The 26,648-nt window shown below is 43.0% G+C and overlaps 1 protein-coding gene and 1 pseudogene across 1 annotated transcript in view; both read right to left on the bottom strand.

Annotated features, from left to right (window-relative positions):
• The window catches only part of LOC126176352 (UNC93-like protein), a 399,900-nt gene that overhangs the window by 98,571 nt on the left and 274,681 nt on the right, over window positions 1-26,648 (bottom strand). Inside the window, exon 7 of the mRNA XM_049923505.1 lies at window positions 13,659-13,926. Within this exon, the coding sequence (XP_049779462.1) occupies window positions 13,659-13,926 (268 nt within the window). The remainder of the gene's footprint in view (window positions 1-13,658; window positions 13,927-26,648) is intronic.
• Window positions 8,126-8,243, bottom strand: LOC126177339 (5S ribosomal RNA; annotated as a pseudogene).

Here is a 26,648-nt window from a genome sequence, read left to right on the forward strand (position 1 = left end):
CTCCCGTAACCCTTTCTCCTGGTCCTTCCTCTACAACTGCATTTAAGTCCTCATGACTATTAGATTTTCATCTTCTTTACTCACTGAATTACTTGTTCAGTATCCTCACATATTTTCTCTATCTCCTCATCTTCGATTTGCGACGTCGCCATTTACACTTGGACTATAGATGACGGTGTTAGCTTCCTGTCATTCTGATGAGAACAACCCCATCAGAGAACCGTTCACAGTAACTCTCTCTTTGGCCTACCTTGGCGCGGTTCTAGGCGCTTCATTCTGGAACCGCGCGACCGCTCCGCTCGCAGGTTCGAATCCTGCCTCGGGCATGGATGTGTGTGATGTCCTTAGGTTAGTTAGGTTTAAGTAGTTCTACGTTCTAGGGGACTGACGACCTCAGATGTTAAGTCCCATAGTGCTCAGAGCCATTTGAAATCGCAAAACGTTACCCTTCAATCTTTTTCTCATGGTCACCTCCATCTTGGCAGTCCCCTCCGGGAGATCCGAATAGGGGACTATTCTGGAATCTTCTGCTAATGGAGAGATCATCATGATACTTTTTCAATTGCAGGCCACATGTGCTGTGGCTACACATTGTGTCTTTAATGCTGTGGTTTAAAAAAAAATGGTTCAAATATGGCTCTGAGCACTATGGGACTTAACATCTGAGGTCATCAGTCCCCTAGACTTAGAGCTACTTAAACCTAACTAACCTAAGGACATCACACACATCCATGACCGAGGGGGAGGATTCGAAACTACGACCGTAGCGGTCGCGCGGTTCCAGACTGGAACCGCTCGGCCACTCCAACCGGCAATGCTGTGGTTCCTATTGTCTTCTGCGTCCTCATGCCGCTGATCATTGCTGATACTTTCGTCTTTAGGGCCAGTTTCCCACCCCAAAGGGAAGTGAGTGGCCTGAATCCCTATCCGATTCTCCGCTCCTTTTGACAAGGCCGTTGGCAGAATGACGGTGACTTCTTATGCCGTAAGTCTTCGGGCGCAATTTCGGATGATTTTTATTCAAAATTTAAGCGGTGGCCGGTTTTGAACCCGGGACCGAGAACGTTTTGATTGTTAATCAAAGGTGATACCCTCAGACCACAGGTTTCAATTTTTACTATCCTAAGTGACTTGCGTTTCAGTATTCCTGAATTTCACATGCTGTGTCATTTCGTCAAGACTGCTGTCTGGTGTGTTCTATGAAAGCCATTTTTTGTGCTATACAGGACCATTTTTCACTCTGGTTTCTACGTCTTGTCCGATCATCTCACACACGCACTGAGGGTTAGAAATCTGGGGTTCGGTCAAACCAGTCAATGATCGGTCCATTCCTCATGTTGTTTGTGTGGGTCCCGCATTGCACTGCTGCTGCAGCATGCCGTTTTATATCCTGGTCATGAACGGTGTAACAACACGGTCAAAATTCTTACCACATTCAGGAGAGCATTCAGTCTCCTTTCAAAAATTATCAAGTCAGTCCTGTTGTCATATTCAACAGCACCTCACACCATGTTTCTAGGAGTTGGGGTGGAATTGGTCTCTAGAACAGCCTGAATGGCAGTCGGTGTTCCAAAAGACTTTGATCCTACCCTGTGCTAGTCCATGTTGATTGTGGAATGATGTCTGCGATAGTCGGCGCATGGCAATTCGAAATATCAACCAGTCTTTTACCAGTATGAAAAATTAAAAAAAGGTGTGTACTTCCTGGGCAGAGTAGGGATGTAAAAGAAGGGAAATGGCTTTACGACTTATCACATACTTTCAAAGATATTTAAATGAAAACGTCTTGACACATTCGCCCTGTAAAGTAACATGATACATAATGTTCTAACGCACAACATGAAACTTGCCATTATGTCATCCATAATGGTATTTTTTTACGAGGTACAATATGTCCCAACGTGTCTTTAAAGCTTAGGGTGAATGCATCCCCACTCTGGTATACTTCCTGTAACAGATGCGCTCCCACTCTTGGATAGTTACTATTGTAGATCCATTTCCTTCTATAAAAAACACAAATTTGTGTATATTAGTTCTTACATGCCTCACCATGCATGTAACAGTGGGCGGGTTTAGGAGAACTCACTGCGCAAGGGAAATAGGCTAACTAGTAAAAAGACGCGAATAAATGTTCAAATGGGTGTGAATTCCTATGGAACCAAACTGCTGAGGTCATCGGTCCGTAGACGTACACACTACTTAAACTAACTTAAACTAAGAAACCACACACACACACACACTCGTGCCAAGGAAGGAGTCGAACCACCGGTGGAAGTGGAGACGCGAACAGGTCAAGATGTTTTGATTTAAATATCTTTGAAATTGCTAGATACGTCGAGAGGCTACTTCCATTCTTTTACATCCCTAACTATGCCCAGGACATATACGCCTTTTTTATGCTATACAGGAGCTGGTCGGGATGGCCGAGCGGTTCTACACGCTACAGTCTGGAACCGCGTGACCGCTACGGTCGCAGGTTCGAATCCTGCCTCGGACATGGATGTTTGTGATGTCCTTAGCTTAGGTTTAAGTAGTTCTAAGTTCTCAGCTGTTAAGTCCCATGGGGCTCAGAGCCATTTTTTTGCTATACAGGAGCATTCTGGTTTCCAACTTTCACTCTACCATAACTTTGACATTAGACCACCTTAGCTTGGCAACCGCTGTACGTTTTTGTTGACCCGAGAGATGACTCATCCGGTTGGGTCTTTTTATTGTCTTTCGAATCGTGTTGCTTATATCGTAGCAAGCTTATACAGAACAACAGGACGACTATTAATTGCATTGATTTGCCTGAATTCTTACAAAATTTTAACGGAAACTTACACTACTGGCCACTAAAATTGCTACACCAAGAAGAAATACAGATGATAAACGGGTATTCATTGGACAAAGATATTATACTAGAACTGACATGAGCCTACATTTTCACGCAATTTGGTTGCATAGATCCTGAGAAATCAGTACGCAAACAACCACCTCTGGCCGTAATAACGGCCTTGATACGCCTGAGTATTGAGTCAAACAGAGCTTGGATGACGTGTACAGGTACAGCTGCCCATGCACCTTCAACACGATACCACAGTTCATCAAGAGTAGTGACTGGTGTATTGTGACGAGCCAGTTGCTCGGCCACCATTGACCAGAAGTTTTCAGTTGGTGAGAGATCTGGTGAATGTGCTGGCCAAGGCAGCAGTCGAACATTTTCTGTATCCAGAAAGGCCCGTACAAGACCTGCAACATTCGGTCGTGCATTATCCTGCTGAAATGTAGGGTTTCACAGGGATCGAATGAAGGGTAGAGCGCCGGCCGGTGTGGCCGTGCGGTTAAAGGCGCTTCAGTCTGGAACCGCGTGACCGCTACGGTCGTAGGTTCGAATCCTGCCTCGGGAATGGATGTGTGTGATGTCCTTAGGTTAGTTAGGTTTAATTAGTTCTAAGTTCTAGGCGACTGATGACCTCAGAAGTTGAGTCGCATAGTGCTCAGAGCCATTTGAACCATTTTTGAAGGGTAGAGCCATGAGTCGTAACACATCTGAAATATAACGACCACTGTTCAAAGTGCCGTCAATGCGAACAAGAGGTGACCGAGACGTGTAACCAATGGCACCTCATACCATCACGCCGGGTAATACGCCAGTATGGTGATGACGAATACACGCTTACAATGTGCGTTCACCGCGATGTCGCCAAACACGGATGCGACCATTATGATGCTGTAAACAGAACCTGGATTCATTCGAAAAAATGACATTTTGCCATTCGTGGAGCCAGGTTCGTCGTTGGGTACACCATCGCAAGCGCTCCTGTCTGTGATGCATCGTCAAGGGTAACCGCAGCCATGGTCTCCGAGCTGATAGTCCATGCTGCTGCAAACGTCGTCGAACTGTTCGTGCAGATGGTTGTTGTCTTGTAAACGTCCCCATTGGTTGACCCAGGGATCGAGGCGTGGCTGCGCGATCCGTTACAGCCATGCGGATAAGATGCCTGTCATCTCGACTGCTGTCCGCAGCTCGTGGTCTTGCGTTAGCGTTCTCGCATTCCACGCCCGGGTTCCCGGGTTCGATTCCCGGCGGGGTCAGGGATTTTCCCTTGCCTCGTGATGACTGGGTGTTGTGTACTGCCCTTAGGTTAGTTAGGTTTAAGTAGTTCTAAGTTCTGGGGGACTGATGACCATAGATGTTAAGTCCCATAGTGCTCAGAGCCATTTGAGCCATCTCGACTGCTACTGATACGAGGCCGTTGGAATCCAGCACGGCGTTCCGTATTACCCACTTGAACCAACCGATTCTATATTCTGGTAATAACCAATGGGTCTCGACCAACGCGAGCAGCAATGTCGCGTTACGATAAATCGCAATCGCGATAGGCTACGATCCGACCTTTATCAAAGTCGGAAACGCGATAGTACGCATTTCTCCTCCTTTGAGGAGGCATGACAACAACGTTTCACCAGGCAACGCCGGTCAATCGCTGTTTATGCAAGAGAAATTGGTTGAAAAATTTCCTCATGTCAGGACGTTGTAGGTGTCTCCACCGGCGCCTACCTTGTGTGAATGGTCTGAAATGCTAATCATTTTCATATCACAGTATCTTCTTCCTGTCGGTTAAATTTCTGTAGCACGTCATCTTCGTGGTGTAGCAATTAATGGACACTAGTGTAGAAGTGGCACTCGTAAAAGGTCTCAAAAAGGGTTTTTTTCACGTAAAATACGAATAAAACTAGATTTTTTAAAGTGAGTTTTCAGTTTCATCGTAAGAATGAATTTTGTATCTATCTGATTGACTTTCAACAGTTTCCACGCTATCAACTCTCATAAGAAGGAATTGTTATGTACTACATTTAGCTCGATTTTAAGCTATCATATCTCGGCAACGGATAAAGATTACTGGATGAAAATATTTTGTTTTCACTTTATCCGTTTACGTGCAAAATTTGAATCAAACCGTACAAGCTTAAAGCGTAAAAACGGAGTGCTTCCAAAACCTCCCAGAAAACAAAGAAAGATATTTGCAAATTATTAAAACTTATCTTAAACCGCATCCAATACACTGGTGGACCACTCCAGAGTTGTTTAAGGGTGTGTGTGTGTGTGTGTGTGTGTGTGTGTGTGTGTGTGTGTGTGTGTGCGTATTAAACAGGGGTACTAGAAACGACGGAGACGATTTGTCCTGCCGTAGCCCGCAGTGGTTCACAACCTCACAACAGGCCACAGCAGTCCACTTACACCACCTCCACCCCACACCGAACCCAAGGTTATTGTGCGTTTCGGCCCCCAGTGGATCCCCCACAAATGCCTCGTGCCAGACAAGTGTAACCATCAATGTTTGCGTGGTAGAGTAATTATGGTGTACACATACGTGGAGACAGTGTTTGCGCAACAGTCGCCGACATAGAGTAAGAGAGGCAGAATATAGTAACCAGCCCACATTATCCAAGCCAGATGGGATACCGCCTTAAAAACAATCCACAAGCTGGCCAGCACTCTGTACCTCGACACTACACTCTGCCATGTGGGTTCGTGCCAGGGACCGGCACGGCTTCTCACTCAGGAAGCAGCGCGTTACACTTCGTGACTCACTGGGCAGCCTATTTAAGGGTTAGTAGTTTTGCACATAAACTCTTAATGCGTGTGACGTTTTTGCATGTAGAATCTGAATGGTGAACATAAAAATGTTGCGAATAGCTGAGCATTAATTTCAGAGCAATTAAAATGTTTTGCAAAAGGAATTAATCGATTCAAAACAGGTCGAAAGAATCAGCCAAACAGTTGTGAAACGAAGGTTTATTAGCATTTCACCTAGGTTTTTATATTTCTAAAAATGTCTTCTTCAGAAGGACTGGGATGTGTTACATCACATGATGATACATTATGTAAGGTGGCAGATTAAATGAAGGTCAGTTTCGCACCTTAGATGAGAGTTTTTATACACTGTAACAGGAAGGTGAATATGACGCCAACATACCTCGGCGAAAATGAGCAGATTTGCCTATAAGTATGTAATGCAAAGGGTTGACACTCAATCGACAGTATTAACACATCGATCCTATATACTGCATGTTACTGAGCAAGAGGTGAAGCAAGCAGCTAGAGGAAATGCTTTGTTTGGAAGCAGGCGCGAGCAGACACGAACGGCGCACCACAGGCAGTACAATTGAAAGCTCTTAGGGGGCGACGAACAGGCGCCAGGTGACTCATGCAGGAGAGCAAATAGTGGGCCATTGGTGTGGGACAGAAAGAAGCTTTGGAAAACTGAGTTTCAGAATCTCCAAAAGGATACGAACAAACCAGTGATGCAGTTGATCACATGAACAGCTGTATGCATGTAATTTTTAGGCGTCTGGAGCGGGCACAAAATGCCCGATTGGCGGAAACGAACTATGAAGGAGTAAAGTGCCGAGATTTCGATGCAGTATAATGGTAAGACCTTTGCGACTGGCAGAGAGATTTCCAAAAAATAAGAGGAATGCTCCTATTCGTTAGAAAAGGCCGTCAGAATCGGATGATTGGCCAACTTAATGATGTAGTACTAAGAATAATGTTGTAAAGAACTTCTAATTAAAATTTGATATTGTTGTGTTTAGAGTTACTTCATTTACTCAGGGCGAGATGCGTTATCTTGACAACTGTCCTAACATTGTCACGTTACAAACTGTGTAAATTTGTGTATTTCTGTGAAAAAAATTCGGCATTAAAAACCAATTTGTTTACAGCTTGAACATCGTTGTGCTCTAACATAGAATAAGGGTCCACTCCTTATTCCAGTCATTTATTCTATAGACGTAAACGCGCTCAAAGAGTGTTTACGCTGACCCCTGACGAAAGAGAGAAGGAGTGAAGTGTCACAATTTAAATAGCTAAAACCGAGCGGCTATTGTCACATATGAAATTGACAAAACAAGAATTATCCCAAGGCATGGCTTTAGATAACAGCAGATTACATTTAGCGTACTTCAGAATGAATGCTCACTAGTAAATGCCCACAGGTAGAGGCTCTTGTCAATATAAAATTGTAAGACGAGTCACGGGATAAAATATTTGCGTCAGTTATGTGTACATCATGGCAGAGACTCAGGCCAACTGTCAAACTGAAAGTTTTCTAGCACAAATTTCATGATGTATTTCACATCACGAAATTTGAGCTACAGAAGATGATTCTAGACTGAAAGACAATAGAAAAACATCAAAAAATGTAACATACTAACATACTGTAACCACCAGGTAATGCGTTTATTGTATGTATAAAAATAAACTTGTATTACATGCCACTGAAGATGTTTCACAAATAAAAGAAGCAAAACGCGTATGGCAATAAACAAACTACCTTCAGTTAGTTGCACAGACGGAACATACCTCCATGAAGCTAGAAGATGAGTCTTTGCCGAAGTTCCGATGCAAAAGAAGTCTGCGAGAAGATTAGCGCAGAAACCCCTGACTGTTTCCAAGACGTAGATCATCTACACGTAGCAATGCTCTTGGATTCCTCGAAGTTTGAAGAATACTCAAGACGTTTCCCTGAGAGAGCTTACTGTTACTGCCCAGTGTTACACCATGTTAGAAAAATGAAAGGTACAGAGTAAGGAATCGGTACTATACCAACTTCAGTAATATTGCTGGGGGTGTATCGCTACTCCAATTATTTTCGAACGACAAATGCAGGACTCCTGAAAATAGTAGTGACAATACCGATGATAATGACTGAACCTGAAAGATGATATCCGAAAAGGACAAAAATCTCCTTTCGGAATACCAAGTCAGAGGAAAGACGCCCTTTCAATGCTCTCCAACGAGAAGAATATGGTAGCTGAGAATTTTAATCCCAAGTTTACAGATAAATTCTGCAGCAGAAAACTGTCACTTATGGACTTCATTTTTCGCCACTGAGTGAGTACTACCTTTTATTTTAATATATTAATTTTTAACTTTGTTATCTGTCTTCAGGTCACGAGTGGCCTACCGGGACTATCCGACCGCCGTATCATCCTCAGTGGAGGATGCGGATAGGAGGGGCGTGCGGTCAGCACACCGCTCTCCCGGTCGTTATGATGGTATTCTTGACCGAAGCCGCTACTACTCGGTCGAGTAGCTCCTCAATTGGCATCACAAGGCTGAGTGCACCCCAATAAATGGCAACAGCGCATGGCGGCCTGGATGGTCACCCATCCAAGTGCCGACCACGCCCGACAGCGCTTAACTTCGGTGATCTCACGGGAACCGGTGCATCCACTGCGGCAAGGCCGTTGCCCAATATTGTAGCGCATTGGTAAAATTTTGCCAGCTCCCTCACTGGAACTGAAAATGATGAGGTTTCTTCTCAAGGCAACAATATTTGACTACTACGTGCTCTGTAATTTTCCAATATTCTCGTGTCCTTGGCTGACAGCCATAGATTCATCAACGACGTTATCAGGAGCAGCTGTTTAGATCACAGAAGACATGAGTAATTATATGTGGTTATGTTTTTTTAATACCGTGGAAAGGTTCACATTTTGCGAAAGAAGTTTATGTATGATGCTCAGATAATGACTTCTTATTTAACTTGGTGTCCTAAACCTACAGAAATCTGTCCTTTAAAATAGAGATTGTACAATAATGAAGTTTCTCCAGTTACTGAATGTTTCACAGGTTATGATCACTATTAACCCTCTTAGGTAACTCCCATTTCACCACAACAGAGTAAGTCTGATAGCTTCTCTGATACTTTAGAATCATCTATGTATGCTTCCTCGTAAAATGGTTCGAAATGATTTGGTGCCCCGCACAGAATTCTATCAATATTCGTACTAATTTTCTTCTCTTAACAAACAGATCCGTTATGTTTTGGTCCTTACCTTTACCTGCGACTTCATTCCATTCTCCTTTCCTGGTTAAACTCATGTGATTATCCCTTTCACATATTTATCGTTCCTTTCAGCACTGAACTCATAGTGCCCTTAGGCACTGTTTCCGTAAATCATTTCACAGTTGTAGAATCTGATCCAAAACCAAATTTCAAAGTCTGGTGTTTTTCAAATACGGACAACTAGAAAGGCAAATGAGTTAGTTTGGAATGAATCCACATTATGAGATGTACCATCAAAGCAAATTTTACCGTAACGTTTCTGCAAAGCTAGTACAACTTCTGAATGCAAATATTTTAAAGGAGAAAGGACACTGAAAAGAAGTTTTTCGATATTTCATAACGAATGCGATTTACAACTCTACCAATCTGGGTGCGCTTTTGGGATTATGGAACATCAGAAATTGTTGTGTGTTTCTCGCTTCCGGAAAGCATTCTATGTAGATCCGCACTACAGCTTAGTGCACGACGAGATTTGAGCTTGTCTACTATGTGCCCAGATTTGTCTTTGCCGTCGAGACTTACTTAGAGATACAACTTAACACGTCCTTCTTAATATGACGAAATCGTCAGATTTGAAGGAAATTTAGGGGTACCAAGGGAGTATTACAGGATAGTTACTGTTCACAACATCTATAAACGAACTAGTGGGTATTTTCCGATGCTGTTGCGATCAGTATTAAGGAACTTGATTGAAAAACAATTGTTTACCTGCTGGGAAATTCACCGAGTTCGGTGGCAGACGCCAAGTGTAGTGGCAGACGCCTCAAGACGTGGTTGTTCTGAAATTCCGAAGGCGCAATTTTAAGAAGAGTCCGAGAAACAGCATATGGGCTCCTCATACGTACTTCCCGAAGAATTACCACGGCGAGGAATGCAGAGGAATTACAACTCATCCAGAGGTCGATCGACAGTCGGTCCTCCCACGAATCAGTGTGAATGAAAGAGGGATGGTGAAAGGAGGAGGAAGAGGGAAATCATAGTTGTACCACAGGTACATTCCGCTGCATACCGTAGGTGGCTTTCTGATTACAGATGTAAGGAACTGTGCTTTCAGATTTCACAAGTTTCGCTGACTTACTGTGTACAAATCACTGCTACAGACTGTTTGTGCCTTTTGTGCCTGCGCTGAAAGTGCTGTAATCGTGTGCTATTCCGAGAACCAACGCTTTATTTTCGTGACGACAGAGAGAGAGAGAGAGAGAAAGAGAGAGAGAGAGACTCACCTTCTCATCTTTTTTCAAGAGAGAGAGACAGACTCGCCTTCTTATTTTTGTCAGGAAAGTAGATAACATTTCCGTTGTATAACACAGCTGCATAGCATATGAGGGTGCAGTCCACAATGTGACCTTGGGGGTAAGTTTACTACTCTCCGGTGCGGTACGTCAAGGGTCTAGGGACCTCCACGCTGGTGTGACGTAATGTGGCAAACGACGCGCAACACTGCAGCAAAAACTTTACACTCTGGCTGTACTGTTCCTTGTGGCTTAAGCTTGTTTACATACGTATGCGGTGGAACCATGACCTCAAGAGAACTATAACTTCAAACTTAAAACGCACCCATTCCAGAGTCCTACAGAAGCTTATGTTCATCTTTTCGTTTAATGTTTACCAATAAATGTAGGGTAGGACTTTACAAATCTGGAAATTGGTACAAACATCTTCATACGAATTGCTGAATTAGTCGTGATGTCATCTTGTAGGAAAATAGATCAAGCTTTGACTGTTTGGTGAGACGTCCTGAATGTCCGATTTCCACATATACTATGGGATCAAAAGTATCCGGACACCTTATTGAAACTGACTTACAAGTTCATGGCGCCCTCCATCGGTAATTCTGGGATTCAATGTGGTGTTGGCCCACCTTTAGCCTTGATGAGAGCTTCCGCTCTCCCAGGCATAAGTTCAGTCTGGTGCTGGAAGGTTTCTTGGGGAATGGCAGCCCATTCTTCACTGAAGAAAGGTATCGACGTCGGTAGGTGGGGCCTGGCACGAAGTCGGCGTTCCAAAACATCCCAAAGGTGCTCTATAGGATTCAGGTCAGGACTCTGTGCAGGCTAGTCCATTATAGGGATGTTATTGTCGTGTAACCACTCCACCACACGACGTAAATTATGAACAGGTGCTCGATCGTGTTGAAAAACGCAGTCGACATCCCCAAATTGCTCTTGAAAAGTGGGAAGCAAGAAGGTGCTTAAAACATTAATATAGACCTGTGCTGTGATTATGCCACGCAAACTAACAAGGGGTGCAAGCCCCCTCCACAAAGAACACGACCACACCATAACACCATCGCCTCCGAATTTTACTGTTGGCACTACACACTCTGGCAGATGACGTTCAGCGGGCATTCGCCATACCCACACCCTGCCATCGGATCGCCACATTGTGTATCGTGATTCGTCACTCCACACAACGTTTTTCCACAGTTCAATCGCCCAATGTTTGCGCTCCTTGCACCAAGAGAGACGTCGTTTTGGCATCTACCGGCGTGATGTGTGGCTTATGAGCAACTGCTCGACCAATAAATCCAAATTTTCTCACCTCCTACCTAACTGTCATAGTACTTGCAGTGGATCCTGATGCAATCTGGAATTTCTGTGTGATGGTCAGGGCAGATGTCTGCCTGTTACACATTGCGACCCTCTTCAACTGTCAGCGGTCTGTCAGTCAACAGATGAGGTTGGCCTGTACGCTTTTGTGCTGTACTTGTCCCTTCACATTTCCACTTCACTATCAATGTTCAGGAATGTGTATATCTCGCGTACAGACGTATGACACACGTGACACCCACACACCTGACCACGTTCGAAGTCCGTGAGTTCCGTGGAGCGCCCCATACTCTTCTCTCACTATGTCTAATGACTACTAGGGTCGCTGATATGGAGTACGTGGCAGTAAGTGGCAGCAAAATGCACCTAGTTTGAGAAAAGTATGTTTTTGGTGATATCCGGATACTTTTGATCACATAGTGTAAATGAAAGGGCCGAGGTGTGCTAATTGAATAGCCCCGGCTTTTTCTGGGCCTGACTTTAGACTTTTTCTGCGGGGGGTGACTCATCAAGGGTACCTTGTTTGTTCCACCTTGGCCAGCTACCCTATGCTTTATTAAAGTATATACTTGGAAGCACCTCCTAATTACATACGTATTATGCGTCAGCTACTTATACCCCTTCTATCTTCTACTTAAACTATCTTATAAACTTTTCTCCGATGAGTTGTCTCTTAGGGGTTATTGTAGTGATAAATAGTAGTCTCCCATCACACTGCAATTCCAGCGGCACTGACCCCGTCGTTCCAATACTTTGATGTGTTGATGAGAGCGTTTACATTGTTCTTCTCTGACACCGCCCAAATGTTCATGATAAAGATGAAGGTCATTGATCAGACGATGTCTCTTGAGGCTTATCAAACACCTTTTTTTCTTGAACTTTCTCAACGTGTTAGCAACAACAGAAAAAAATAGTCGTATTTATTGCCTAACCACTTCGTAACATTTTCTCTGAATTATAACTAAGGCTCACTCTCACTCACAGTCATCTTTGATTCGTAGCTGGAATCGAACATCATTTTTCGATCCACAGGTACAACAAACAGTCCTCCTTTTAATTACGCTTCAGAACAATGATGAAACTTCTCATAGATATACCTGAAACTTCCTCAATCTTTGGGTAAGGCTTCCACCATCTGTCTCATTACGCCCAATTAATGGGTAGATGTGCAAGCAGAATTTTATTTCGTATCAACTAGCTATGAAATAAGAGACAAGGTGGTTATCACATTAGTTATGATAAATAGTAACTAGTGCAATCACTGTCTTCGAAATTCTAACTTCGAATTATTAGTCGGTGAAGCATTGTACGAAATATATGTAAATTAAACTGCTAAAAATTATTTTTCAAAACACAGTTAATCGTAAACAATGGCGGGTGATGCGTCGTATTTAATTACCATATTGAGATTCAGCACACTGGAAAACCATAATAACAAATACGTTTCATTACTACTGTATTATGATATTGAACATTTCGAAAGTAGTCATGTGAACACGTAATCAAAAAGTCCGTTAGGTCCTTACAGTCACTGAATAATTATTGACATTCTACCTGTCATTCAGAAGAATTATTTGGTACCCAAAATAGCTCACAAGTGCAAATCGGATTCCGTAATTATACCACACATACATACAGGCGGGAAAGGTATGGAGTTTACAGTTTTTGGATCCAGAAAATGTCCTTCACTGGTCAAGGTCCCACTTTATTATTTTTATTGCGCTCTTGCCCAGAAAAGAAATTTCTTCTGAATCCAATAACTCTATACAATTACAGATAGCGTACCTTCAACTTGATCGTATCAAGAAACTACAAAGGTATGCAGCTTCGTGATAAAATTACTGACAAAGTAGGTAAAATGTATGATCATCTAAGAAAATGATAGAAACCAACAGCTGAAGTAAGAAGCGCTGGGTGTCGGGTTTGCAGTTATTGAAAAGAAAAACTAGATTATACGATATGTTATTACTAATTTCGTCCTGACTGTATTATAAATTGGAAATTATTAAACTTGACGCATTTGGCTTTCATTCACAAAGCATCCTCAGTGATTATACAGTAAACATTAAGAGCACATAACCTTCCTTGTTCACTAGTTAATTAAAGGCAGCAATTTTGCTGAACAGTGACAATTTTTAAAAATTAGTGTTTTATATTTTCTGTTGACAACTGTTTTCAGTGCCATCAGATGCTGGAAACGAAATTAACGTATTCAAGTCTTATTAGTACAAGCTTATGCAGAGATAAGGAGTTAGTGGAGGCTACTGACCGTTGACCTGGACGTTCCAGACGCCGTCGCAGGCGCCCCAGAGGCCGGCCATGGCGAAGAAGAGCGGCAGGTGGTGCGGCAGCGGCTGCCACAGCAGCAGACCCGCCAGCAGCGCCACGTGCACCGCGGCGGCGCCGAGAACCACGGGCGGCCGCCCCGTCACCTTCACCAGCCAGCCCGTCGTCAGCGCAGACAGCGAGTTGCACGCGCCGTAGCACATCATCACGTAGCCTATGTTCTGCACGCCCCACGCGCACGTCACGTACGACTGCAACAGCAGAAATGGCGGTCGCTGTGAAATAGAATCGTTATCCTGCCTGCCTCTATGTTAAGGGGCTAGTGAAAAACTGTTTTTATTGAACCACGGCTACTGTTGGGCCAAAGTTTCACCACGAGTAGGTTCCACCTTTAAGCTGTACTTCCAAGGGATGTGGAAACGCACGTGGACGAGGATCGGGTGACGTCACAACGTGGAATTCCACTTCTCACTACAGTGCGAAGCGTGAAATGGCTCTGAGCACTATGGGACTTATCATCTGTGATCATCAGCCCCTAGAACTTAGAACTACTTAAACCTAACTAACCTAAGGACATCACACACATCCATCCCCGAGGCAGGATTCGAACCTGCTACCGTAGCGGTCACGCGCTTCCAGAGTGAATGACCTAGAACCGCATGGCCACACCAGCCGGCCCCGCGAAGCGTGAAATTAAGAATGTTGCAATGTCAGATTTTTGTCTCGTGGAAAGGAACGAGCCCTGTGACATGCGAAATCGTTTTAACCACAAGCAGAACGAAGAATCCGCCATACTGTATGGCGTTAAACATCGTAATTGGTTGGTTTCTTTGTCACGGAATAGGTGGTACGAATATGAACTGTTTCAAAGCATTAGTAAACTGAGGATCTCTCGAAAACGCGTCGTTTTAGCTGTGATTGTTTGTTATGAAATGACGGGAAACTACACGTCAGTAGGTAACGATATTCTGTAATTGATTTTTTTAGTATTACAACTTTTGTGCTGCAATAATTTTAATGCTATCAAAAGGTCGCCTTTTTGGTGCAGTTTCCGTATTAAATATACAGGGTGAATCACTAACTGTTGTCACCAAGAATAACTCCGAAACTATGATAGGAGCTAAAACGTTTGTTGGACAAAAGTGGCTTAGGACAACGGGGGCCATAATATGTCGTTGGCTTTTTGTTGCTAGGTAGGGTCGCTCCAGAGATATGGAGGTCACTTTTTTTTAATAGGATGCTATAGTTTGGTACTTATTTTCTGATAACGGCTATCGAGACGAATCAAATGATGTGTAACAATAAGGTCTTTGAAGGTCAACGAAGGTCACAAAGGCGGCATCAACGTCCATTTACAGAAGGTGTTCGAACGGATGATCATTGGTATCAATGCAGTGCTGCCATCTTCGTATCATGGATTGAGTGGTGTTTCTTACCACTTCGGTACTTATCGAAGCACATGCTCTGACAATTCTCCCTCGTATGTTACGCAAACAGTAAATATTCGACAAATACGGCGTATCCATCTAATGTGCCATTGACATGTAAACACCATTCGACGGTTTCGCAATACAACACTAATAGGAACGGTAAGACTAGTATCGTGGAATCAAGCGAATGTTAATGATGTATTCCTTCGAAGAACAAGTCGATATGCTTCCAATTTACGGAGAATGCCAACGAAATTCAGTGATAGCTAGAGACTTATACACGGAAAGATATACTCAACGTACTCACCATACACGTCATACATTTAAATATGTGTTTGATAGATTGAGAACAACTGGATCTTTAACGCATCGGAAACATATCCGGAAAACGAAGTTGGTACTCTTGCCACTGTGGTTCGATACCCTTGTGTTAGTTCGCGTCAATTCACGAGGAAATCTGGCATAAGCCAGAGCAGTGTTGTTCGTGTTCTGCATCGCCATAAATATCATGCTTACCACATCAGTGTCCACCAAGAGTTAACTGGTACACATTTTACGCACCACGTTGAATTCTGCCGATGGGCTCAACTTTAGATTAAGAGAGATGACACATTTTTCAGTTTGATTATATTTACTGAAGCTACATTCACGAACCATGGAAATGTTAATTTGCATAACATACATTATTGGGCAACTGAAAATCCTTGTTCGCTACAGCAAGTTGCGCACCAACAGCCGTGGTAGGTGAAAGTATGGTGTGGGATTCTGGAGGACAGAATTATAGGCCCCGGTTTCATCTAAGGAAATCTTAATGGTAGGAAGTACACCGCATCCCTGCAAAGAACATTAGGTCTGGTTTTGGAAAAACTACCGTTACAAACAAGAAACAGAACATGGTATCAAAACGCAGATGGCTAGAAATGAGTTGCAGAGACAAATCCCAATTCGTTGGATTGGACGCGAAGGAGATGTGTCGTGGCCGGTTCGTTCGACAGATGGGACGCTTCTGGATTTTTTCTTAAGGGGATTCGTAAAAGACATTGCTTATAAAGACGTTCCAACTACACTTGAAGATACGCGAGAGAGAATTGTAAAAGCACGTAGTTCGATAAGTGCCGAAGTGATAAGGAATACCACTCAATCCGTGATAAGAGGATTTCAGTACTGCATTGATACGAATGGTCATCACTTGGAACACCTTCTGTAAATGGACATTCATGCCACCATTGTGACCTTCGTTGACCTACAAAGACCTTACTGTTACTCATCATTGGATTTGTCTCGATAGCCACTATCAGAAAATAAGTATCGAACTATATATAAACTATAGTATCGAACTATATATATAAAAAAAGTTGACTTTCATATCTCTGAAGCGACCCAACCTAGGAACAAAAAACCAACGTCATATTATGGCCCCCGCTGTCCCATGCAATTTCTGTTCCACAAACTCTTCAGCTCCCATTATACTTTCGGAGCTATTTTAGGTGGCAATAGTTAGTGACTCACCCTGTATAGAGCAGCTAAGATCATCGTGATCTGTGAGCTCAGGAAAAGAAGGTAGGAGGTTCGCGTCCACCTTCTTCCCTTCCAAATGTGTTTCACCTTTTATCTTCTAAAGGATTCTGGACCGAACTATAGAACGTAAGTTTCATACATATATTCCTCACGTTAGCCTTATTTTGCAGTCTTCGAGCAAAACTATGTTTCAACTTTTTTGAATACACAATGTGGTTTTTAATGTAGGTTGGTGAACTTCTTTTTTGGAAGTAGAATATTTTCTGAATTTTTTTTTATTTTTTTATTTTTTTTTATTTTTTGGTCATCAGTCTACTGACTGGTTTGATGCGGCCCGCCACGAATTCCTTTCCTGTGCTAACCTCTTCATCTCAGAGTAGCACCTGCAACCTACGTCCTCAATTATTTGCTTCAAGTATTCAAATCTCTGTTTTCCTCTACAAAAAATGGTTCAAATGGCTCTGAGCACTGTGGGACTTAATATCTATGGTCACCAGTCCCCTTGAACTTAGAACTACCTAAACCTAACTAACCTAAGGACACCACACAACACCCAGTCATCAAGAGCCAGAGAAAATCTTCCTCTACAGTTTTTGCCCTCTACAGCTCCCTCTAGTACCATGGAAGTCATACCCTCATGTCTTAGCAGATGTCCTATCATCCTGTCCCTTCTCCTTATCAGTGTTTTCCACATATTCCTTTCCTCTCCGATTCTGCGTAGAACCTCCTCATTCCTTACCTTATCAGTCCACCTAATTTTCAACATTCGTCTATAGCACCACATCTCAAATGCTTCGAGTCTCTTCTGTTCCGGTTTTCCCACAGTCCATGTTTCACTACCATACAATGCTGTGCTCCAGACGTACATCCTCAGAAATTTCTTCCTCAAATTAAGGACGGTATTTGATATTAGTAGACTTCTCTTGGCCAGAAATGCCTTTTTTGCCATAGCGAGTCTGCTTCTGATGTCCTTGCTCCGCCCGTCATTGGTTATTTTACTGCCTAGGTTGCAGAATTCCTTAACTTCATTGACTTCGTGACCATCAATCCTGATGTTAAGTTTCTCGTTGTTCTCATTTCTACTACTTTTCATTACCTCCGTCTTTCTCCGATTTACTCTCAAACCATACTGTGTAGTCATTAGACTGTTCATTCCGTTCAGCAGATCATTTAATTCTTCTTCACTTTCACTCAGGATAACAATGTCATCAGCGAATCGTATCATTGATATCCTTTCACCTTGTATTTTAATTCCACTGCTGAACGTTTCTTTTATTTCCATCATTGCTTCCTCGATGTACAGATTGAAGAGTAGGGGCGAAAGGCTACAGCCTTGTCATACACCCTTCTTAATACGAGCACTTCGTTCTTGATCGTCCAATCTTATTATTCCCTCTTGGTTGTTGTACATATTGTATATGACCCGTTTCTCCCTATAGCTTACCCCTACTTTTTTCAGAATCTCGAAAAGCTTGCACCATTTTATATTGTCGAACGCTTTTTCCAGATCGACAGATCCTATGAAAGTGTCTTGATTTTTCTTTAGCCTTGCTTCCATTTTTAGCCGTAACGTCAGAATTGCCTCTCTCGTCCCTTTACTTTTTCTAAAGCCAAACTAATCTTCACCTAGCGCATTCTCAATTTTCTTTTCAATTCTTCTGTATATTATTCTTGTAAGCAGCTTCGATGCATGAGCTGTTAAGCTGATTATGCGATAATTCTCGCACTTGTCAGCTCTTGCCGTCTTTGGAATTGTGTGGATGATGCTTTTCCGAAAGTCAGATGGTATATAGCCAGACTCATATATTCTACACACCAACGTGTTGCCACTTCCCCCAATGACTTTAGAAATTCTGATGGAATGTTATCTATCCCTTCTGCCTTATTTGACCATAAGTCCCTCAAAGCTCCTTTAAATTCCTATTCTAATACTGGATCCCCTATCTCTTCTAAATCGACTCCTGTTTCTTCTTCTATCACACCAGACAAATCATCAATGTATTCTTTCCACCTATCCGCTCTCTCCTCTGCATTTAACAGTGGAATTCCCGTTGCACTTTTAATGTTACCAACGTTGCTTTTAATGTCACCAAAGGTTGTTTTGACTTTCCTGTATGCTGAGTCTGTCCTTCCGACAATCATATCTTTTTCGATGTCTTCACATTTTTCCTGCAGCCATTTCGTATTAGCTTCCCTGCACTTCCTATTAATTTCATTCCTCAGCGACTTGTATTGCTGTATTCCTGATTTTCCCGGAACATGTTTGTAGTTCCTCCTTTCATCAATCGACTGAAGTATTTCTTCTGTTACCCATGGTTTCTTCGCAGCTACCTTCTTTGTACCTATGTTTTCCTTCTCAACCTCTGTGATGGCCCTTTTTAGAGATGTCCATTCCTCTTCAACTGTACTGCCTATTGCGCTATTCCCTATTGCTGTATCTATAGCGTTAGAGAACTTCAAACGTATCTCGTCATTCCTTAGTACTTCCGTATCCCACTTCTTTGCATAATGATTCTTCCTGACTAATGTCTTGAACTTCAGCCTACTCTTCATCACTACTATTTTGTGATCTGAGTCTATATCTGCTCCTGGGTACTCCTTACAGTCCAGTATCTGATTTCGGAATCTCTGTCTGACCATGATGTAATCTAATTGAAATCTTCCCGTATCTCCCAGCCTTTTCCAAGTATACCTCGTCCTCTTGTGATTCTTGAACAGCGTATTCGCTATTACTAGCTGAAACTTGTTACAGAACTCAATTAGTCTTTCTCCTCTTTCATTCCTTGTCCCAAGCCCATATTCTTCTGTAACCTTTTTTCTACTCCTTCCCCTACAACTGCATTTCAGTCGCCAATGACTATTAGATTTTCGTCCCCCTTTACATACTGCATTACCCTTTCAATATCCTCATACACTTTCTCTATCTGTTCATTCAGCTTACGACGTCGGCATGTATACCTGTTCTATCGTTGTCGGTGTTGGTCTGCTGTCGATTCTGATTAGAACAACCCGGTCACTGAACTGTTCACAGTAACACACCCTCTGCCCTACCTTCCAATTCATAACGAATCCTACACCTGTTATACCATTTTCTGCTGCTGTTGATATTACCCGAAACTCATCTAACCAGAAGTCCTTGTCTTCCTTCCACTTCACTTCACTGACCCCTACTATATCTAGATTGAGCCTTTGCATTTCCCTTTTCAGATTTTCTAGTTTCCCTACCACGTTCAAGCTTCTGACATTCCACGCCCCGACTGGTACAACGTTATCCTTTCGCAGATTATTCAGTCTTTTTCTCATGGTAACCTTTCGCTTGGCATTCCCCTCCCAGAGATCCGAATGGGAGACTATTCCGGAATCTTTTGCCAATGGAGAGATCATCATGACACTTCTTCAATTACTGGCCACATGTTCTGTGGATACACGTTACGTGTCTTTAATGCAGTGGTTTCCATTGCCTTCTGCATGCTCATGTCGTTGATCATTGCTGATTCTTCCGCCTTTAGGGGCAATTTCCCACCCCTAGGACAAGAGATTGCCCGGAACCTCTATCCGCTCCTCCGCCCTCTTTGACAAGGCCGTTGGCAGAATGAGGCTGACTTCTTATGCCGGAAGTCTTCGGCCGCCAATGCTGATTATTTATCAAAATTTAGGCAGTGGCGGGGATCGAACCCGGGACCGAAGACGTTTTGATTATGAATCAAAAACGCTACCCCTAGACCGCGGTTACGCTTTCTGGTAGCAAATATTAAATGTTAAATGAATCATTTCGATGAATTCCTGTCAATAATATTTTACAACTTATTTCTTTAACATAATAGATACTGGTTATGGTATGTTGTTTCCAAAGATGTGTAAAGTTAGTTATTTCTAGGATTCTACATGTGACACACTTCCGGCCCGCATCTGACTGAGTAGCATGGTCCTACAGTAAGTTTTATTTTTTACTTGACATCCAGTTTTTCTGTTGGCTAGGCCTGAGCTGTCACATTCATTCCCGACCCAGCACACCCCCTTGTTTCCTATGTCTTGTATGGTTTTATTTGGTTAGGTATTGGACGGAAAATCCTAGAGGTGGTCTGTAACTTTGATATAAAAAAGAGAGAAAAAGGTATTACACTACTTCCGCCTGCTCTCTCTGTAGTAGGTACTATATTCACACTTATAAAAAATGTTCCTTTGTTTAGAAGGGTCCCGCCCCCCCCCCCTTCCAGCCCCCCACCATTTCTTCGATTGGGTATGTGAATTAAAAGTGCGATGAAGTTTAATCTCTATGTTGAGGAGAAATGCATGTTACAGTGTAAATGAAATTTTACGATCCATTATTTTGTGAGCTGTTGTTTATTTGCTAGTATAAGCTATTTTGGTTCGTATCTGTTAACACAACAACATCCCAGTAATAGGTACTAGCGACCTTGTTTTTCGGAGATTACGATGTTTTTTAATATAAAAAATATCATCAATGTGGTTTTACCTGATGTACTGTACAGATTTCAATAAATGGTTTTCTGTGGTTTAAGCCGATTTAATTTCACAAATACGACATAGTTTAGATTACAGAGGTAGCCACTTGCGGCATTTCCTGATGTATTACGTTTGTACACTACTGCCCATCAAAATTGCTGCACCAAGAAGAAACGCAGATGACAAACGGGTATTCATTGGACAAATATATTATACTAGAACTGACATGTGATTACATTTGCACGAAATTTGGGTGCATAGATCGTGAGAAACCAGTACCCAGAACAAGCCACCTCCGGCCGTAATAACGGCCTTGATACACCTGAGCATTGAGTCAAACAGAGCTTGGATGGCGTGTACAGGTACAATTGCTCATGCAGCTTCAACACGATACCACAGTTCATCAAGAATAGTGGCTGGCGTATTGTGACGAGCCAGTTGCTCGGCCACCATTGACCAGACATTTTCAATTGGTGAGAGATCTGGAGAATGTGCTGGCCAGGGCAGCAGTCGAATATTTTCTGTATCCAGAAAGGCCCGTACAGGGACTGTAACATGCGGTCGTGCGTTATCCTGCTGTAATGTAGGGTTTCGCAGGGATCGAATGAAGGGTAGAGCCACGGGTCGTAACACATCTGAAATGTAACGTCCACTGTTCAAAGTGCCGTCAATGTGAACAAGAGGTGACCATCACGCCGGGTGATACGCCAGTATAGCGATGACGAATACACGTTTCGAATGTGCGTTCACCGAGATGTCGCCAAACACGGATGCGACCATCATGATGCTGTAAACAGATCCTGGATTTATCCGAAAAAAATTACGTTTTGCCATTCGTGCACCCAGGTTCATCGTTGAGTACACCATCAAAGGCGCTCCTGTCTGTGAAGCAGCGTCAAGGGTAAACGCAGCCATGGCCTCCGAGCTGATAGTCCATGCTGCTACAAACGTCGTAGAACTGTTTGTGCAGATGGCTGTTGTCTTGCAACCGCCCCCATCTATTGACTCAGGGATCGAGACGTGACTCCACGATCCGTTACAGCCATGCGGATAAGATGCCTGTTATCTCGACTGCTAGTGATACGAGGCTATTGGGATCCAGCACGGCGTTCCGTATTACCCTCCTGAAGCCAGTGATTCCATATTCTGCTAACAGTCGTTTGATCTCAACAAACGCGAGCAGCAATGTCGCGATACGATAAACCGCAATCGCGATAGGCTATAATCCGACCTTTATCAAAGTCGGAAACGTGATGGTACGCATTTCTCCTTGTTACACGAGGCATCACAACAACGTTTCACCAGGCACAACGCCGGTCAACTGCTGTTTGTGTATGAGAAATCGGTTGGAAACTTTCCTTATGTCAGCACGTTGTAGGTGTCGCCACCGGAGCTAACCTAATCATTTGCATATCACAGCATCTTCTTTCTGTGGGATAAATTTCGCGTCTGTAGCACGTCATCTTCGTGGTGTAGCAATTTTAACGGCCAGTAGTGTATATATGGAATTTCACGATCTAGCTCACTAATGTACAGTATTTACATGGTACCAGAGATTGTAATGTACTTCTTGGTAAACTGATAGTACCGTAGATAATAGATAACAGACTGCGTATGACGTCATTTTACTGGAACCAACACCTAAGTCACGTGACTCGGGGTACGAAGCCGAGCATGCCACAACGCTTTTATAGTGCACAACTATTAGAGATCAAATGTTGTGCTGTTTACTAGATGCAGAAGCAATATCTTTCACATATGCTCAGATTAGTCTTGTTTTGTAGCCTACAGATTAGGTAAAGTGACGAAAATGTGGGTTGTGTAAGTGAATTACTTTAAAATACTTGCAGAGGTATTTCCGTAAGTTGAAAGTCAGGATGGATGTTGATCCTGGGATATAAAAGTTGGTGAATGACTAAGATTTTGAGACGACATATCATTAATATTTAGCTCACTACACAAGTATAATCAACATTTTTGTAATGTATTCCGCTCCTTATCTTGACATCGTTTCGGTATCTATACTGGATTACGCGAAAGTCAGAAAAGATACGTGCTTATTTTGTGTAAATATATGATATTATGCACATAACCGAATTTTCTTTCTTACACATATTTTTGTCGAATCGTTAGAAAACTAATGCTGCGGCCTCAACTGTGATATTGTCTTAAAAAAAAAAGATGAAACGTATTAACTAAAGAAGTCATTCTGTCGCTTGTTCAAAGAACTGTCAATACGTTTCAACTTGACCGCATGTAGAAACGATAACAACTGGCCGGCCGGCTTGGCCGAGAGGTTCTAGGCACTACAGTCTGGAACCGCGCGACCACTACGGTCGCAGGTTCGAATCTTGCCTCGGGCATGGATGTGTGTGATGTCCTTAGGATAGACTAGGGGACTGATAACACAGAAGTTGTCCCATAGTGCTCAGAACCATTTGAACAATTTTTTTGATAACAACTGTTTTATTATCAGGTATTTCGGAGAAACTCGGTTAACTACACTACATATGTAAGAGCAGTACTGCAGTTTGTTAAATTGTGAAAACCAATCCTTGATTTCAACTATTAATGAGAGAAACTTAACTGTCAGCTCCTCTTCACACAGCGCGTAATGACAGTAACTCGGTTTTCTGCCCCGAGTCAAGTGAGTTTGATGTTGGTTTCAACCGTTAACACGACAGAGATAGAGACACATATGGTCTATGGATAGTGCTATGCTAGCGCATGTACTATACTTTTTATCTCTGACGTGACGTTGTCTTTGACTGTATCCTTCATTGTTCGGCCTAACTTCACTTGTCAGTGCGTTACTATCTGTCGATGTGATTTCGCTTCTTGACGAAAACTATTGTACACAGTATTGCAGAAAATTTTTAAGTTAAAGGTGGGCTCAAAATAGCAAATTATTTTGTTCAAATTATGGTATAATTTTCCTGCTGTTTATGCCAGTAAACGATATATTGTTTAACTCTATATTTCCCTGTAAACTTAGTAACCTCTATTGATTTGATTTATTCGTTTTAGGCCAAGCTTGATAATACTTGTTGACCAAAACTAGTAGCAAACTGTGCAAGCCGGCCGCGGTGGTCTAGCGGTTCTAGGCGCTCAGTCCGGAACCGCGGGACTGCTACGATCGCAGGTTCGAATCCTGCTTCGGGCATGGATGTGTGTGATGTCCTTAGGTTAGTTAGGTTTAAGTAGTTCTAAGTTCTAGGGGACTGATGACCACAGATGTTAAGTCCCATAGTGCTCAGAGCCATTTGAACCATTTTTGAAACTGCGCAAAATAAAGGCTAGCTGAAGGTTTCACCATGAATTTTAACGATTATGGATGTCTTATTCGTTTAATAGACGTATTATATCAAAAGTCGATGTTATTTATTTTCAATGATTTATTTGCTGCATTTCTTGTTGTATATCTGAGTTTATTGTTTAATGATTGCATATTGGCGGTAAGAATCTTTTCAGTGATGGTGTGCAGCTTCAAAAAAAATCTATGCGATGAAATACGTTATTTCAGAGTGTTCCCAGTCAGTGCAACATCGAGAATAAAGATATTAGGCAAACGCAAACTGACATTGGACACTTACCTTCACTATATTCTATTTGAGATAGAAAATGGGAGAAAAATGCCACTGACCTAATGAATAATTTCCGCTAGTATCTCTCTCACATCGTTGTACAGCATTATCTAGTGTTTCTCTACCATCAACTCGATGTTCAAGCCGTCGACGGGTGCAGAGTCTTCCTCGCGAAGGTGCCTCCCGCCGGGCGTTCGAGTCCTCCCTCAGGTGTGTGTGTGTGTGTGTGTATGATGTTGTTCTTAGCATAAGTTAGTAGTAAGTTTAAGTAGTGTGCAAGCCTAAGGGCCAATGACCTCAGCAGTTTGGTCCCTTAGAAATTCACACACATTTGAACATTTTTCCTAACGATTTTCTCCGTTATTCTTCGAGAACCGGTAACAGAGATAACGCAGCTACTTTACGTGCGTCCATTTGCGTAAAGAAACTGCTTGGTTTGCGAGCCAAAGAAAGCCGACGACGGCTACCGGAGAGCGCTGAAATCACAAATCTGTTTAACCAGTTCGGCCCGTGTGCCGACGGAGCTGTCGCTCATGAGGTCGCACGTCCCGCCGGCGTCCACGCCAACGTTAGCTGCCTCGTCCCATGTGAGGAAACATTTAGGCCATGTTCAAGTGGGTCCCTATTGGACAGCAGAGATTCCGCCATCAATTCGAGAGCAACAAACACAGACAGTCTTAGGCTGAAACCGAAAAATCTTCGTCTAAATAACGGTCAATGGAGTCATACAATGCAAGTTTCAATGACCAATGTCTACTTTAACGAAAACGTACACACTGAGACGCTGTGCTTGACGCACAGGATATTGCACAGTTGGGTTCTGACGGTTCATAAAGGGTGCTTAGCGGATAAAGTTTTGATATGGAATTCATGTCCGAAAATGTAGCGTTTGGATATAAAATAAGTCCGAAGGTCGAATGATTTTAAAATCTTCCACTTCACGATATGCACACAGTAGAGACAACGATCTCTGGCCTGTGGGCACTAGAAAGCCCATGGCGTGGGCAGTGTTTCGAGTACTCGCCGTCGAATTCTCTTCTACGTGACGAAGGACGTTCTCTTCAGAAGTCAAAGAGTTCAGCGTGTAGGTGGAGCACCACAGTCAAAACTCCTAATTGCGAACGTGACAATTTCTCGCATCTGTTGTTGTAGTCGGATGAAATTGGAGTGTTGGTTGGTTGGTTTGGGGGAGGGTGCCAAATAGCGAGGATGGGGAAGGAAATCGGCCGTGCCCTTTCAAAGGAACCATGCCGGCATTTGCGTGAAGCGATTAAGGGAAATCACAGAGAGCCTAAATCAGGAACCATCGTCCTCCCGAATGCGAGTCCAGTGCGCTAACCACTGCGCCACCTCGCTCGGCACGTGGTATGTGATTCAATTACAACAATAACTGACGACGATGCCCTTAGCTTGTGTGCTTGCGGTGAAGTGGAGGGACTCAAAACTTATTTTACATTCATATGGTTAATGTATGGACAAGAGTTCCTCATCAAAACTTTACCTGCTACGTCCCATCTACGACCTCTAGGAGTTTTTAATAGGAGCTGCGAGACACGCTGTAGAAAACTATTCCCTGACGTTTCGCCTCTAACCGCGGGAGGCACTTTCGGAGGCTAAACAGCAACTGTATCAAGGGATCGAGGGGCCCCCGAATTTATAGAGCTATAGAGATTGTACACGTCAAGCAGTGACTATTCCTGGCTGGCACCATGGTACTCATTTAAAGTAGTCTGAGGTTATTCTGTTGGCGCAAAAGCCGACACCCATATTCTGTCTAAAGTAATGTTAAATTTGTTATCGTGTTTGTAAATTTCTGAGGCAACATTATACAGGTGCGCATGGTAATCCGTTGTTTTTGCTAAAACGCTAGTCTCACTGAGTTTCGTGGTTTCCTTCTTTTCTGCTACAGCCAAATTGTCAGCATGCCTCACAAGGCAAAAAGTTTCCGATGGTACTCCGCCATAGTCATTCGGT

Source organism: Schistocerca cancellata, chromosome 3, assembly GCF_023864275.1.
Source record: "Schistocerca cancellata isolate TAMUIC-IGC-003103 chromosome 3, iqSchCanc2.1, whole genome shotgun sequence".
Lineage (NCBI taxonomy): Eukaryota > Metazoa > Arthropoda > Insecta > Orthoptera > Acrididae > Schistocerca > Schistocerca cancellata.